At 35.5% G+C, this 16,964-nt stretch overlaps 1 protein-coding gene across 1 annotated transcript; it reads left to right on the forward strand.

The window, feature by feature from the left end:
* Positions 1-653: 653 nt before the first annotated feature.
* LOC117563788 (ubiquitin-conjugating enzyme E2Q-like protein CG4502) lies at positions 654-16,504 on the forward strand. Its single transcript, XM_034242316.2, has 5 exons — positions 654-800; positions 13,392-13,875; positions 14,831-14,954; positions 15,017-15,366; positions 15,914-16,504. The coding sequence occupies exons 2-5, from the start codon at positions 13,478-13,480 to the stop codon at positions 15,996-15,998; spliced, it is 957 nt and encodes a 318-aa protein (XP_034098207.2). The 5' UTR covers positions 654-800; positions 13,392-13,477; the 3' UTR covers positions 15,999-16,504.
* The last annotated feature ends 460 nt before the right edge of the window (positions 16,505-16,964 follow it).

Raw genomic sequence — 16,964 nt, forward strand, 5'->3', positions numbered from 1 at the left:
GTATTTTTTTAGATATGATATTAATCTTTTGAGTTTGACTATTTTGAAATTCAAAAAATGCGCCAACAGCTGCTTGTGGAATTGCGCTATTTATCAACACTATTAGAGTTACCATAATCACAACAAAGTAGTATTTACCAACAGAACGTTAACAGCTGCAGTGTTTATATGACCTACTACCGATAATTCATATGCCCTAACAATTATTAAATTTATTTAAAATAATTTAATCGGTTTAAAGTAATTAAATAGGTTTCGAAACGGCATAAAGCATGCGACACAGCTTTTACGCTGTCCAATAAGTTTGCAGATTATCGTCAGACTGACCGTTTTTTTGTTTATCGAAATGTCAAAGTGGTAGCGGTTAGGATAATTTTTATCGATTTTCCTGCCGAAGGCAGAATCGATTTTATATCGAATCGTTTCAGCTGTATCGCTCGGGCTCAAAACAAAAAAGCCCAAGCCCTTCGTCTGGTTTTTTTTCGTGTGTGTTGCAGCGAAGTTCTGCCAGCGAGCGGTTAAAAAGTTGTTTAATTAATCTAGGTACTTATTATTCGAAAAATTATCAAATAAATAAAAGACGCGTCGGAGTGTGCAGCACGAACCACATAAACAGCAATTGTGAATAATTATTTTAATGGAAAAGTGAGGGGAAAAAAACTGTAAAAAAAACAAGTGAACTGACACAATTAGATATAAAATAAAAGAAAAAGCGTACAAGCTTATTAAACCTATTTTGATAAGCACAAAGTGAGAGGAAAAAAATAAGGAGAGCGGACAGCAAATTGCAATTGCGCTTGGTAAGTATTGCAAACACTATAAATAAAAGACTGTGTGTATACACATACACAAACATACATACATACGCATGCGAATGTGTGGGAGTGTATGTGTAGCTGTATGTTATCTATCCCTTTGTTGGCGCTCTCTGCTCTTTTGGCCTGTGTGACCGTAACAATTGTCAGCATCAATTTGCCAATTATAAGCTTTGCACAACTCCCCACCAATCCCCTCAACCTGTCTTGCCATCTATTGCTGTTGTTGTTGCTGAACTTTTACATGATGCTCGGCACCTTTTCTGTTTTATTTATATTCTATTCTCAATAGCCACATCGCAAACAATACCAGCTCTTCTGGCTTGTCTATGTGTTGGTATGTATATGTGTGCATTGTCATTGAGCAGCAGCTTCCCGCCTCTCCCCAACCCGCCTGTGTGGGTTGTTTTGTGTATTGGCATGTGTGTGTGTGTGTGTGTGTGTTTGCCTATGCATTGCACTTTAGCTTTTGACATTGCTTTCTGCAGCAAACGTTTTGAGCGCTTTTAAAGCTGCACTGCTGTTTTGTTACCGATAGAAGCGGGGGAAGGGGGAACTATGTACTTGGTTCATTCAATGTCAGCTTTTCATTGAACTTGATACTGAAATTTTCGAGTAGAAAGACCGAAGGCTAAAGTCAGGGCCAAGGCTCAAAGCTTTAAGCTAGGCCTACGTGGGAACTTTTAAATATACATTTATCTCGCTTCCATTTGAGCAACCCTATTACATTATTCAGTTCTTAATTACTTTATTATTTTGATGCTGTCTAAGGAAATATCCGGATTTGGCATTGTTCCAGTTTCATTATCAGCATATAAATATTAATACAACACATGTGTTCATAATGTGACCTCATTTACACAAAACTTTAACAGGAATTCATTTATTTTGAGCGCTGTACGATCCACAGAAACTTTAAGAACAAAGAGCATTATAAATAGTGAGAGAAAGCAAAGCTTACAGTTTATACTTTATGTAGGTTGATTTAAACTTTAAGCGGCTTTTGGCTTAGCTCAAATATAAAGAAGAGTAGCTCAACCAAGTTATTTTTATTCAGAAAACTTTATTTTTACTTATTACATCAAGTACATATGAGAATTTGTTGGTTCCGTACTTAATACTTAATCAGTTTATGTATTTCGAGAATACTAAATTAAGGGAGAAATAATTTGTTGCCTCTTTTAGAATTTCCAACGCTTGCTTATTTAATTTTCTAGTACAAGTTGTTTTATTCTATTAAATCTTAATTTGCTATTAATGCTTGATTAGACAAGTATATGCTCACATTATTATAGGAAAGTCTACGATAAAATACAATTAACTTGGAGTATTTCAGGAAAAACTTTTATATAACCCTTGATTGCCATATATGTATTTGTTTTGTTGCTCGTCTAGCTCGCATTGCTGCCTTCTATAGCGTTTGTAAAAATTTTCTGATAATAAATACAAAATAAGAAAAACAAAATCCTTTGCACGCAGAATTTGAGCGTGCTCAGTTGCGAGATACTGCAAGACATACTTATTAACTTTATCACAATATATTTTAAAATATAATTTATTACTTTAACAGACAATTAAAAGATGTAAAGGGCATTAAATTCCTTGCAAACATAAAATATTTTTAATAATTTCCATAAAAAATAAACGTATCAACAAATTGAGGTAAATCTAATTTACTTTAAATTAATCTTATCAGAATACAGCAGAATATAAAAAATATTTTCCAAAACCATAACGACACAACTTATACACTTTCAGTGTTAATATTTATCTGTTACAAACAATGTCACATACAATAGATACTTTTCCTAAATTTTGGGATTGCGAGTGCTGAATACAGAGCAAAATGAACCGGCACGAAATGCGCCAATTTTATTTACTGCTGACATTTCGACGCCCACACATGCGACGTCGACGGCGACGACGACGCCAAGAAGCCAAAGTTCGTTCAATTGTGTGTTATTCATGAATGGAAGCGAATGCAGAGAGCAGAGAAGGAATGCGGAAGTGGGAGGCAAGTGCATAACGAGTTGAAAAGAGACAACATCGTGTAAAGTTTGTAGGCTATCTCCATTTCGCTTACACACAACACACAAAGAGACAAGGCGCTAACAGCGTTGTTGTTGTTGTCGTTATTGCAGTACTTCATGAATAACCCAGTCAGCAACTAAGGAGTGACTGGTGTGGGTGAGGGGGGGAGGAAAAGGCTAGGGTAGGTAGGAGTGCTTTGGTTCAGTTTACGCGTTGCGCATTTAAATCGCAGTTGATCAGTTTGTTTGAGCTTTGAGCTTTAATAGAAAACTTTTGATAATAAGGTTGCATCGTAGACATTTTATTTTCATGAGAATCTTCTCAATTCACACAGTCGTAAATTGATTATGCATGCACATGATTGCCACACATACACATACACGTACACACACGCATTTGTTTATCGTCCCACACGTCCATGTCTTACACATTTCCCAGGACTATAAATAGGAAAAAAGCCTGCCGTCGATTAGATGAAGTTCATTGCGTTGTTCAAAGGGATTTATGAATTTTACATGAGCCCCGAGCAGGTGAATGAGTCTAGTGTAGATGATAAACAATTTCTATCAACATGCGCCATATGTCAGCCAGGTGGCTTCAAGTGCCTTCCTAGCCTGCACTTTGCTCCTCCGCCTCCCCCACCGCCTTCCCCATTTGAACACACTCGTATCCTGACCCATTGACGTCAGCGTTTTGGTGCCCAAGTGCCCCACAAGTTGAAGCGTTAAGACGTAAACAAAGGTTAAGTTGATTAGAACCAACAATTATGCTGCAATCTTTTATGGCTTTCGCGTGGGCGTAAATATTTGAAAAGGAGGAAATATGGGGAATTCTAGGAACATAAAAAGAAGAAAAAGAAAAGAAAACAAAATGTATTTTAAAAAAATTAAACTTATTTTGTTAATTTGTTCAAGTGCTGATTAATTAAAAAATTTGGATTTGGAATATTTTTATGAAATTTTAGAAGAATGTGCTCTGAAAAGGAATATATAAATTTATCAAAATGTGTGAAATATTATTATTTTTACTATACAAAAAAGTAATGTCTGTTAAAAATATTTTTATGAAATTTTAGAAGAATGAGCTCTGAAAAGGAATATCTCAACTTATTATTGAAATTGAATTATTATTATTTGTACTATACAAAAAAGTAAAGCCTGTTTGGAAAATATTTATGAAATCTTAGCTCTGAAAGGGAATATTTAAATCTACCAAAATGTGTTAAATTATTTTTTTTTACTATACAAAAAAGTAAAAGTGTTCTAAAAGAAATTTAATTTAAATATTACAATTTTCATTTTAATTTCTGCGACTTGGCTAGAAAATGTTGAATATATATGGTCTTTAGTCTTTGTGGAGTAAAATTTCAGCAGAAGAATTATTAAAATTCCATGGAAATTGGTTTTCAGTGCACATTAGGATTCAACTTGTTGAAATTGTAGAACGTCATGAGTAGCTCGCCCCCAAAAAAAAAAAACCGAAAAACACCTTGAATCGTTAGCAGCTCATCTTGGCTTTAATGGCACTTCAGACGACATCCAATCGAGCTGACATTACCACTTCACATCTGACACGGGCCATAATCGAACCCGCTAACTAACCCGGGCGGGCGGACAGATAAACAGAGGGACGGACGGACAGGAGGACGAGACATTGCCGTCATCATATGACACACGCGTCAGCATGACGCCCAAGTCCAAGTATCCTGTATATGGTTATTGTTCTTCATCATGTTGTTGCGGTTGTTATTGCTGTTGCTGTCGCTGTCGCTGTTCTCGCCTCTTGTTGTTAGCAATTTCATAAATGGCTTCCGTTTGCACAAGACACGCGCAACGGGGCCATTGAGAGGCGAACTCATCCCCAACATCCCCTTCCCCACCCTCTACTTGCATCCTTTTTATCACACCACACCGAAATGAAAGTGATGAGCAAGAAGAGATAAAAAACAAGGCATATTGTGTTGCCTGCTTTCAGGCGCTGCGACAGCCAAAATTCAAATTGTAATATAAACATAAATGAAATGTGCCTGATAGTGGGAAAAAAGACGCGACTTCAGTTATGGCGCCACACACACGCATATAACTAATAAATAAACAGACGTTTCAAGGTCAAAGTCGAGCATGCTCTGTCAATATGTTTTGCATGGGGTTTGCCTTAATTGCGACTAATTATGCAACATCTTAAATAAACTAATTATTTGAATTCAGTTCAGAAAAATACCGCTCGATGATATTTTGAATTAGATAAGGTATTTTCTAATTTAATGTTGGTAAAAGTTATAAATTTAAATAGTGACGTAGAGAAAAATAAAGTAAACTTATTTTATGTTACTTTACTTTGTATTATTGAAAAATAATAGTATCCCATTTTTAATGATTTTATTCTACAATACGACTTAAACTTTTGAGTAAGTCTTCTTTTCTAAATAAATAAATATTAGTTTAATATTATATAAGAAAAAATGATTGTTTTGTTTTTTTTCCAAATTATTTTTATTTATAGAACAAAATTATTCTCAGACAATATTGAAAGAAATTAAAGATATCTCACGATATTCAATTTGTTTATGTTCCGCGAAATACACGAATAATTATTAATGTGCATTGATTTTGCGGTTTCCCGTTAGTCATTTTAATGAAAAGAACTTCCCAGGAAACAGTCAATGAACTTTTGTGGCTGGTACAATGCAATTTATCGCTTTGGTTGGTTAACGGTCAACCAGGAAGCTAATGCTGAGCGTTAAACAAGTTGATTAATACGCATGCGAAAGCGCATTTAAAGCCGAGCTTAATTCAATTAGCTTGCATTAAACAGATGGAAAAAGGAGTGTCGTAAATAACAGAGAACAAAAGCTGCAATAAGAGCAGCAGCAGAAACTGCGGCCAATGAGCAATGTGCAAGTAGAACAGGGATGCTCAACGCCTATACACTGAGTGCACTTTTGTTTTTGTAGATGCTCTGTGCTTATGGCTAGTGCGCCCATACGCACCGTGCATATGGGCTTCGATTTGCATGCGAAACAAAAACAATTTTGCTTGTTTCTCCATTCCATCTCTTTCCGTCGTCACGCTTCGCTGACCGCAATGTATTTTGTTTTTGTTTTTTTCTCAAACACTTGCACTGGAACTTATTCTTCTGTCTGGGTTGGGTTTTGATTTATTTCGTGGTCGACCATCGTAAGTGTTATGTTAAATTTTTTGGTGGGTTAGAAAAATGAGTGATGAATTGGAGAGCACTTTTTTTACCAAAAACTTTAAATGTGAATATAATGCGAAATATGCTTCGTAGTTCTAGATGTAAACACAAAATAGAATCGTAATTTCTCTCAGTGCACAGCTGCGCCCCAACACAAACCCGATTGTGTTTTATTCGTAGACAATATACAAGTTTTCTTCCAGTCCCGTCATGTGTAGACACAAGATGCGAAAAGACTTGCTCACTTCGTTTTGCCGTATATGCGGAACTGATTATCTACAAGACTCGTCGAGTATAAATTCTTGCCAAAGGGAAATTTAAATTTCCCTCGGCTGCGCTGGCAGAATTTGTACTCGACGTTTCTTGTAGAAAATATGCGGCGCAGCTCTTGCCGAAAATCTGTGCTTAGATTCTAGTGCGTAGTTCGGAATATGCAAAATAAAAATACGCTCAAAAATATATGCAGTAAATAAAATGTTTATTATACTTGAAATTAAATTTATTAAAACTAATACAATGAGTACTTAAATTTATATATAATATTATCTCAGTTTTACTTATAACTAAATAATATAATAGCTAAAAGAAAAAATTAATTTATTTCGCAATATTCTTCGCCCTGAACAATGCCTTGTAGTTTCTATTTTTATCATCCAACGTAGCTCTTTCGTGGTCCTCAAAACTGTAAATATAAATACAAATACAAATAACTTTAAAGAAATCAGATTAGTAGTAGTTGAATAATAAACAACTGACCTCTTATTTTTTATAAAAGACGCGCAAAAAATCAACTTTCTTGTACAACACTCATGACAAATGATACACAAATGCACATGTTCGAGAAAAGTAGGCGTTAGGGATTGCGTTGCGCTAAGAGGGCGCGCACCAGACTCAATGCAAGAAGCATTCTACAAGACGATTCATCTAACGATCTACAGAAAATTCTTGCAGTCTCCGTCTTGGCATGACACGAAACACAATTGGGAAAGCGCCGCTACATATGTACACGTTTTCTTGTGTCTGTGTTAGTAAACGCACTGCCATAAGACGAATTTGAGCACCCCTGAAGTAGAACAATGCTATGTAAATAAAAAAGAAGCGAAACACACTCTGACACAGACACAGACACATACACGTGCATTTGCATGCTTTCATGCTCCGTGGCGAGTGGGGGAGAGAGAAAGAGAGGCAGTGCTCGAGATTGATTGCAGAGGAAGCTCTCGCTACAATGGCTCGTGGCAATAGCAGCAACAACAAGAACATCAACAACTACAAGCAAAACAACAAACACAACAGCTGATTGCCATGACAGGCGCAAAGTGTAATAAGAGCAACAGAAGCAAACAAAAGAAACTGTTGAGTAAAAGCGAACACAATGCGCTCTCTCGCTCGCACTCGCACTCTCACTTTTGCGCTGCCTCGTTTTTAATAAAGAACTTTAAAGGAAATGTGTGTAACAGATTAATGAGGCATCTCCGACCCTAAAAGTATGTTGCTTGATCATTTCAACAGCCGAGACGATATAGCCATGTCCGTCTGTCCGTCTGTGTGTCTGTCGTCTGTCCGTCTGTGTGTCCGTCCGTCTGTCCGTATGAACACCTAGATCTCAGAGACTATAAGAGATAGAGCTATAATTTTTTTTCGACAGCATTTGTTATGTTTGCACGCAGATCAAGTTTGTTTCAAATTTTTGCCACGCCCACTTCCGCCCCCGCAAATCAAAAAAATCGAATAACAAGCGTAATTTTAAAGCTAAAGTTTCGAATTTTGGTATATATAATAACTACTATAGTAGTTATGATTCCTGAAAATTTGGTTGCGATCAGATAAAAATTGTGGAAGTTATTAAAGAAATACTTTTGTATGGGCAAAAACGCCTACTTACTAGGGGTCTGAGTTGCTTTGGCCGACAATCTGGTATATTGTGCCGTCTATGGTATATTTTGAATACGGTACTATGTCGATATACCAAATATACCATTCGGTATATTTTTTAGTATTTTGCAGTATATTTGGTATATTTTGAGAAAATACCGCAAAATATATTTCTTTTATTCAAAATGGGTAGCGGGTATCTCACAGTCGAGTACACTCGACTGTAGCTTTCTTACTTGTTTTGTTTCGCGTTTGCATGCAGCTTTCATTATGACGTTTCGTGTTTGCGCTTCTGATTTGCATGCAGCCCCAAAAAAAATTAGCATGGCAGCACAACAACAATAGGCATACAAATACAAACATAATACTCATACAACATATATGTGTGTGTGTATTTAAACTAGATTTTGTTTAGAGAATAAGTGTAACAATTTGGTTAATCGCGTTGTGTTGCTAGTTGCTAGTGAAGTGTGACGTTGTTCCCACGCCCAACGCTAAACAAGCCAGTGTTGTGAAACGCACAAATAGACAAGTTGTGTTCAGTCTAGACACGTTGAGCACCCCATAAAGGGTGCCTATATAATTAAAATTAATTACAAATGTAATGGAAATGCGCATGAAATTTACAGTATGTAAATTAATTGTTTGCAAAGCCAAAACAAGTGTGAAAATTCATTTTTGTCGTTGAATTTCATGGTCAATTAATTTCCATTATATATTATATGTTCTAAGAAAAGTAAAAAACTTTAATAATATCAACCAAAATAAATTAAGAAATTGCAAACTCTATTGTTTTTGGTATAAGTATTGAAAAGTAAATATTTTTTTAGTAAACAAATTTTAGTCAGGGATAATAAACATCACCCTGTATATGTGTTCAATGTCAATGTAAATTGAACTCAATTAAAAGCTCATTTAACTATAGATTTGCTTTTAACGCTTTATCGCTCCCTATTCCTATACAATGTTGAACTGATTTAATGACCCTGCTGAACCTAAAATTAACATCAATTTGTCAGGCTTGTTATATTTATCAACATAGACAGAGATTTTCAGGGATAGGTCAGTGCTTGTGGTTATTGCGAGAGTTCCTTATCGATTTTCATGGCGCCAGATAAGATTAGATTTCCATAAAAAAAGGGGAGAAAAACAACAGCAAATTCGAGCTCCAATTGGCAACCCTTGGTGCCAATTTGTCGTCCATTAATTCCGAGCTGTCAAACGCTCAATTTTTTATTTGCTTAACTCGAACGACAAATATTGAGTTTCACTAAATGAATCTCTCTCTCTGTGCAATAATCAAACGCAGCTTGACGCCAAAAATAGAAAAGTCAAAGGCCAAAATGTCTGGCAGCTTTTGCTCAACAATCTCTGTCTTTTTTCCTCTCTTTTAAACTTGTTTAAAACTTGTTTCCTCTGTTGTTGTTACATTTGTCGTCTCCCATCTTTTTCTTGTCTGCTGTCATTTTTCCATTGAAAGCAAAAGTGCACAACTTGCAAGCACATCTATAAATAGTTGTCGCCACCTCAAGGCATTCGTTGTACCAGGAAAACACTCGTATCCAATAAGTTAATGTGTATTGACAGCCAACAATAAATTGACCTTTGGATGAACTCCTCTTAATGAGTTTTCTGCTCTATTTTTAGTCGTAGCCAGTCTAACCTGGAAATTTATCTATATTTCTGTTTACTGTAGAAACAATATTTGTTTTGTTCGGCAACACATCGATCCATCATTGTTTGTTTAATTATTATCTCTTGAGACTCACAATCTTTGTGACGACACAAACTTTTGCTAGAAAAGATACTTATCTGATTAATTAAAGCAAACATAATTTCTAACATTTTGTTAAGGTAATAAGAATAAAGTTTTAGAAAATAATGTTTAGGTATTTTTTTTTGAATATGTAAAAATTAATATCTTTAATTTTTCGTAAAGACTTACAGTTACCAATTTCTTATGACTTTATATAATAGCTTACAAAAATTTAGCTGCAATCTGAAAAGTAATATACCATAAAATATGGGTATAAGGAAATTTCTAAAGTTCTTTATTAATTCTATTAGAATTACAGATCTACAAAGCCAAGTTTAAAAAATTCCTAGAAAAAAGAAACTTTGAGATATTCGCTACTTTCTATATCAATTAATCCTTCTAATTAAAAATAAACCTAAGCATAGAAAAGCCAGCTCTAACAAATCCCAAAAAAGGATAACACAATCCCCTTGAGATGTTTGTAAAATGAACCAAATGAAAATCCAGACACTTGCTGTCCACTCGCGTTTTATTTAATTACAATTACCAAATTGCGTGACACTTTTAATTAATTAGGCGCCTACACAAGATGTGGGAGAAGTTTTAAGCTTGCGTTCCACTCGCACTTCATTTCCAACACTTTATAATGCGAATAAAGATAATATGCAACAAAAAATGAAACCCTAAACTTGGGCTTAGCTCTAGAGGCAATTATGGGCGAAGGGCAACAATTTTAGGTCCATGGTCAACACCTAAGCTGGCGTCCCATGTGCATAAATAAATTCCATTCCAGCTCCAGACCACAGAGTGAGAGACAGAGACAGAGAGTGAAACAGCGGTATAGCCAGAGCCCACACAGCATCCACAAGCAAGCGAAACTTTTGCCATAAAAGTTGCTTGCCCAGCCAACGCGATCCCCCAACCATCATTTTCCACTTCTGCTTAGTCTCCTTTCTGCCCTCATTCTCTTCCCCCTCCATTGGTGCCTATCAACTGTTGGCTGCGTCGCAATAAGTTTTTTTTTATATCGTTCTCGCTCGTCTCCTTTATGAGCTTTTGTTGCTGTTGTTGCTGTAGATTTTTGTTGTGCTGTTGGCTATGAGTATTTAACATATTTTTTGCTCTTGTTTTTTATAAGCTTGCAAATGTTGTCAAGGATTCTTGTTGTCTCGGGGATGCGTTGTCGTATTTATAGCCGAGTTTCAAGTGCTCTCATAATTTGTTTTTTTTTTTTTTTATATACAGTATGTCAAGAAACTCTTTACACACTGAAAAAAACACATATTTTTTGACTTTGCATGCAAAAATAACGCCTTTAGTTATTATTTTTCAATTTTTTTTTAATGCAGATCTATTATTTAGCAAATTTCAAATTAGTATGTACAAAAATAAAAACAATACAACGAAAGGGAACATTTTAAATCAACAAAATATGAGTTTACACATTTTTGACACTGTCAAGAAAGTGTTTACACACTTTAGTTTTCGATTCTGTTTTGTTCTATTTTTCGTAAAAACTGTACTTTATTGTTAACTATGCTTATGCACTATTCGCTATTTTTGCATTCCTTTTCATTCAATTGCGAAATCTTGCTACGCACTTGTCAAAAAGCTGATTTTTAAATTATTTAACATACCTGGAGCTGGTTTGACTCTTGACGTTACCCAATTGACTTATTAAAGTCACAAAATTGGAAAATCTGTAGCTTAGCTAGTGGAGCTGATTAGGGTATCGCGAAAAATAATTTATAATGCTCCTAATCGAGCCGAAAATGAAGACAAACTGCAAGCAAAGTGTGGAAATGGTCGAAAAATGGATATTGACGAGCGGGCAGACCGCCTTATTATGGGCATGGTTCGTCAAAACCCCCAAATTTTGATCAGAACCCACACCAAGGAGTTGGAAGAAGGGTGTGACACGGTCAATTCACGTGAAACCCTCCGGCAACTAATTCTGCGGAGCAAACACTCTTCAACCGTTGAAACGGTTGCGCGTAAGAGGCCGCTGCTTTCGAAAGTAAATGTTGAAAACGCTTAAATTTTGGCTTTTAACATGAAAATCACGCCGGACAACTATTGGGATGACGTCGTATTCTATGTCCAAACCAAAAAAAATGCTATACTACAATGATTGACCAACTAGAGTATGGCACAAGCCGTTAACAGCCTTACATCAGCGCAACATCATTCTGACAGTAAAATTGGGAAAATAGTATTTGTTCCGCAGAATTAGTTGCCGGACGGTTTCATGTGAATTGATCGTGTCACACCCTTCTTCCAACTCCTTGGTGTGGGTTCTGATCAAAATTTGGGGGTTTTGACGAACCATGCCCATAATAAGGCGGTCTGCCCGCTCGTCAATATCCATTTTTCGACCATTTCCACACTTTGCTTGCAGTTTGTCTTCATTTTCGGCTCGATTAGGAGCATTATAAATTATTTTTCGCGATACCCTAATCAGCTCCACTAGCTAAGCTACAGATTTTCCAATTTTGTGACTTTAATAAGTCAATTGGGTAACGTCAAGAGTCAAACCAGCTCCAGGTATGTTAAATAATTTAAAAATCAGCTTTTTGACAAGTGCGTAGCAAGATTTCGCAATTGAATGAAAAGGAATGCAAAAATAGCGAATAGTGCATAAGCATAGTTAACAATAAAGTACAGTTTTTACGAAAAATAGAACAAAACAGAATCGAAAACTAAAGTGTGTAAACACTTTCTTGACAGTGTCAAAAATGTGTAAACTCATATTTTGTTGATTTAAAATGTTCCCTTTCGTTGTATTGTTTTTATTTTTGTACATACTAATTTGAAATTTGCTAAATAATAGATCTGCATTAAAAAAATATTGAAAAATAATAATTAAAGGCATTATTTTTGCATGCAAAATCAAAAAAAATGTGTGTTTTTTTCAGTGTGTAAAGAGTTTCTTGACATACTGTATGTATACCCTGTGGCAAAATCAGCGCTGAGTGTATTGGAATGTATTATTAACCTTATCAACTGGCACATTCGATTACAGGGTATTCAGGTTGGCGACTCGCTTAATTGGCTGACATTTTTATTTACGCCTTAGCTATTTGCACATGCCAAGGTCACTGGGAGAATTCATGGCAATCATGAAATGGGCGTAGGTCAGGGACACTTTTATATGTGCCAATAAAAGAGTAAAAGCTTGTGCTAATACCCTGTAATTTATAATTACCAGAGGTGTTTATTAAAATGTCTGCAATCGCTGTCATTAAAGCTTGCGAGAAAATCTATAAGATTATGGGATATACATATGTAAATAAATTGCATGCTGAAGTAACTTTTACCAGCATTTTTAATATTTAGCAAAGAAGATTATTATATTATCGAAAAGATTATAGAAAATCTAAAAGCTATATTTTATACTTACACTAAAATTTTGTAAAATAAATACAATTAAAAAATTTTCAGCGAAAGTTTTTTATTTTTACTTGATAAAGATTTGTAAAAATATTTTCCAATTCATTAAATCGATCGAATAATTTTCTTTATCTCGAATTATTTATTTAATAAATTTATTAATTTACTATTTCTTATCTAAATTTTATGGAAATGGAAACCATTAATTCTTTCCACGAATTAATTCATTTGGGTCCTACATGCCATTTACTCATTGTACTCAAATATGATCCACATATTTCCCAAAAATTAAATAATTATTTTCTCTATATTATGTATTTCAATTGCAGCACACACAATTTATAAAACAAGACTGAAAAATCACATCCACAAACACACACACAGTCCACCTCACAAATACTTGAAAAAAGCAAAGATGTCATCACGTTCCAAAGAGAGAGTAGTCACCGCATTTCGCAAAATCTTCCACAAGTCCAGCAACAACAACAACAACAATAACAACAACAACCATAACAACAATAATAATAACAACAACAACGATAGGAGCAGCGATAAGGTTGATGGCGCCGACCACAGCAGCAGCACTAGCAGCAGCAACAGCAACAACAATAACAACAACAATCCGGTTATTGAAGCCAGCACAACAGCAGCAGCAGCGGCGTCGACGGCGGCAGCGATAACTGGAGCTGGCAACGAGGCGGCAGCAGGCGCAGCAGCAGCGCAGTCGACGAACGCTAAAAATGCCGTGGTGCGCGTCGCAGCCGAGCAAGCCGTGTGCGATTCGCCAGGCAAGCGACGTCGACAGGATCACAAGTAAGAAAAAGACCGAAGAACACCAAAAAGAAAATAAAATAGAAAAGGGAAATGAATAAAACATAATTGGAGGCTTAGCTGAGAAAATCACAACAATGTGTTAAAAAAATAGAAAATGTTTGTGACAGGAGACACTACAACTAAAAATACAACAAAACTTACATGGAAAAGAATACACATAGAAAAGTTCTTTAGTAAAATTAACAATTAGTAAGCAAAAAAAGAATTATAACGAAAAATGATTAATGAAATAAAAAGAGTAGATAAAAATTATATAAGGTCCAACAGCAGTAATGCTAACACAAAATATTTAAAAAGTTAATGATCTTATGCACTTGATAAATAAAATCAATTTGAAATTAATCAAAGCATCGATACATCGATTAGAAACAATCGTTTTAGCGATTAAAACAATCAACTGCTTGTCATGTAAATTGCGATAACATTGACAATCGTTTGACTGAAGAATATGAAATTGATGTTGCGCGATTATTATTCTTATCGCCTTATATCGAGAAGTTTGTATCACTGATAAAGTAGTGCAGAACCTGCAGTGAAGAACTAACCAATTTAATTTTAAGATAGTGAAAAAGAGGAAATGGCAATAACAATGGAAAAGTAAAAATTATTTATGATCTTTTAATAACGAATTAGTAGTGGCAGTATTGTTAGCAGTAACGTCGAATTCTTGGAAGTGCAAAATGTCAAAAAAAAAAATAAAAACAATATTTAAGGGGAATAACAGGAAATGAGTCAGGGGACTGTCGAAAAACAAAAGTTGCAAAAAGTTCTAGAAACTCTTTCAAACTAATAAATAGCTTTCAACTCTAAAAGTGTGAAGAATAGTTTTTGTATTAAAAGTGACGATATAAAGTTAAAGATTTATTAATTTGAATTCCATTATTATATATCTTTTAAATTTAAATATTATAAATTTTGTCTACTCTCTTCACAGAGTTGCACCGTCTAATAGCCGCTCGCTAGTGACAGCTCCAGATCAGACCATACGCTCACGTCGCCTCATGAAGGAATACCGCGAAATGGAACGCCTGCAGAGCAAGAACGATGCCACCTTTACGGTGAGTATACACAAATCTTAGAACTCTACTTCAATTACAATCGATTTCTATTTGCTTAACAGGTGGATCTGGTCAATGATAGCCTTTTTGAATGGCATGTGCGGCTGCATGTCATCGATCCGGACTCGCCGCTGGCCCGCGATATGGTTGAGATGGGCGTGACCGCCATACTGTTGCATTTGAGCTTTCCCGATAACTTTCCATTTGCGCCGCCATTCATGCGTGTGGTGGAGCCGCGCATCGAGAAGGGCTATGTGATGGAGGGCGGCGCCATATGCATGGAATTGCTAACACCGCGTGGCTGGGCCAGCGCTTACACTGTGGAGGCGGTCATCATGCAGTTTGCGGCCAGCGTTGTCAAGGGTCAGGGTCGCATTGCGCGTAAACCAAAAAGTACAAAGGAGTTTAGTCGGTGCGTCCTTGAAACACTTGCAGTCCCGCCCACTCGGTGGCACTTTAATTATGCACGCTATTCATGGGGTGCAAGAATTTTATAGTCTGCTTTACTGTCCATCCGTCTGCATGAACGTTAAGATCTTGGACAGAAATGTGGGCATCAAAGTTTCTGTACGCCGAACACAACTCTAGGTTTTTAAAGAATGAATATTCCTAGCTTTACTTAGTTAGAATGAACTTATCCATAATTAATTTAAATTTGTACTTAATTATCTAGAAACTTGTAGCTAACTTGGTAGTACGGTAAAATATTTATTTACATGTTAATTATTATACAAAGTAATATAACTAAAAGAAGGGAGTGCTAGCTACTAAGGCCATCGAAAACGAACGGTAAAATAGAATTCAAAGAGAACCTATTGATAAACAAATCTCTCTTAGAGTTTCTCTAAATTGTTTGTAATTAATTAAAAAATGAGTAGCGTGTATCTCAAAGTCGGTCTGCCTCGGCTTTAAGCTTTTTTACATTGTTAATAAAATTCATATTACCTTTAATATTGCAGACGTCAGGCGGAGGAATCGTTCCGCTCGCTGGTGAAAACACACGAGAAATATGGATGGGTTACGCCCGCTCTGGCCGATGGTTAAATCTGAAGTCGATGATGAATCCCGCCGCGCTGCTCAGCGCCAGCTCTTGCGTTTGCCAATAACAACCATAACAACAAACAACACACACATAGTCAACTCCAACTCCGATTTCCATTCACCGCTCATTAAAAATACTATATTAAAGTATATACAAAATATATATATATACATATATAGAATTGATTAACTACAAACTAGTTGTAGATTGCTTTTCCTGATTTTTCAATTCTCTACTTCGGAAAAATGTAGTCAAGTAAATATGTAAACGATTTCAATTGTCGCAAATGAATACCATCCATAAACAGAATGAGAAGTTTAGCAGGAAACTGGCGTCAACTAAAGAACTTAGCTTAACATGTAATTTAGCTGTAGTCATCTCAATGAAAATTAACTAAAAACAAAATAAGAAAAAATCATATTTCAACTGAGTATTATGTGAATTCTTCAATAACCATTTAAGTTCCACACATACGCATATTTATTTACAGTTAAGCTAAAAAATGAAATGCATAAGTCAACTGTGTTATTATAATTTGTTGTGATTTCTGTTAAGTTAAACAAACAAAAAAGTCAAATTTGCATCTCCAGCTGGCATACGATGTAAAATGTATGAACATATTTTTCTTAAGTTTCGCATATAGTCAATAAATACAATATATATTTCTCTGTGTCGCTGCCTAGTATTCTTAATTAAAGATTGTTATCCATTTTTAGCCCATATTTTATGATCTGTAAACGTTTCACATGCAGTTGCTATGGCATTTTGAATTGCGCGCTGTGTCAGTGTTGCACAACAACGAAAGGAAACCACATTGTGGTCAAGCATAACAGTGCGACTCTTCATACGCCGTCGATTAAATCGACGCTACGCGTTTCATCAATAAACACGGTTTAGGGAAATGTGTCGCTCACGCAAATGAAGCATATTTTCTTATACAATTTAATAATAATTTGAAACGTAATAAG

This window comes from Drosophila albomicans, chromosome 2L (assembly GCF_009650485.2).
Source record: "Drosophila albomicans strain 15112-1751.03 chromosome 2L, ASM965048v2, whole genome shotgun sequence".
In the NCBI taxonomy this organism is placed as follows: domain Eukaryota; kingdom Metazoa; phylum Arthropoda; class Insecta; order Diptera; family Drosophilidae; genus Drosophila; species Drosophila albomicans.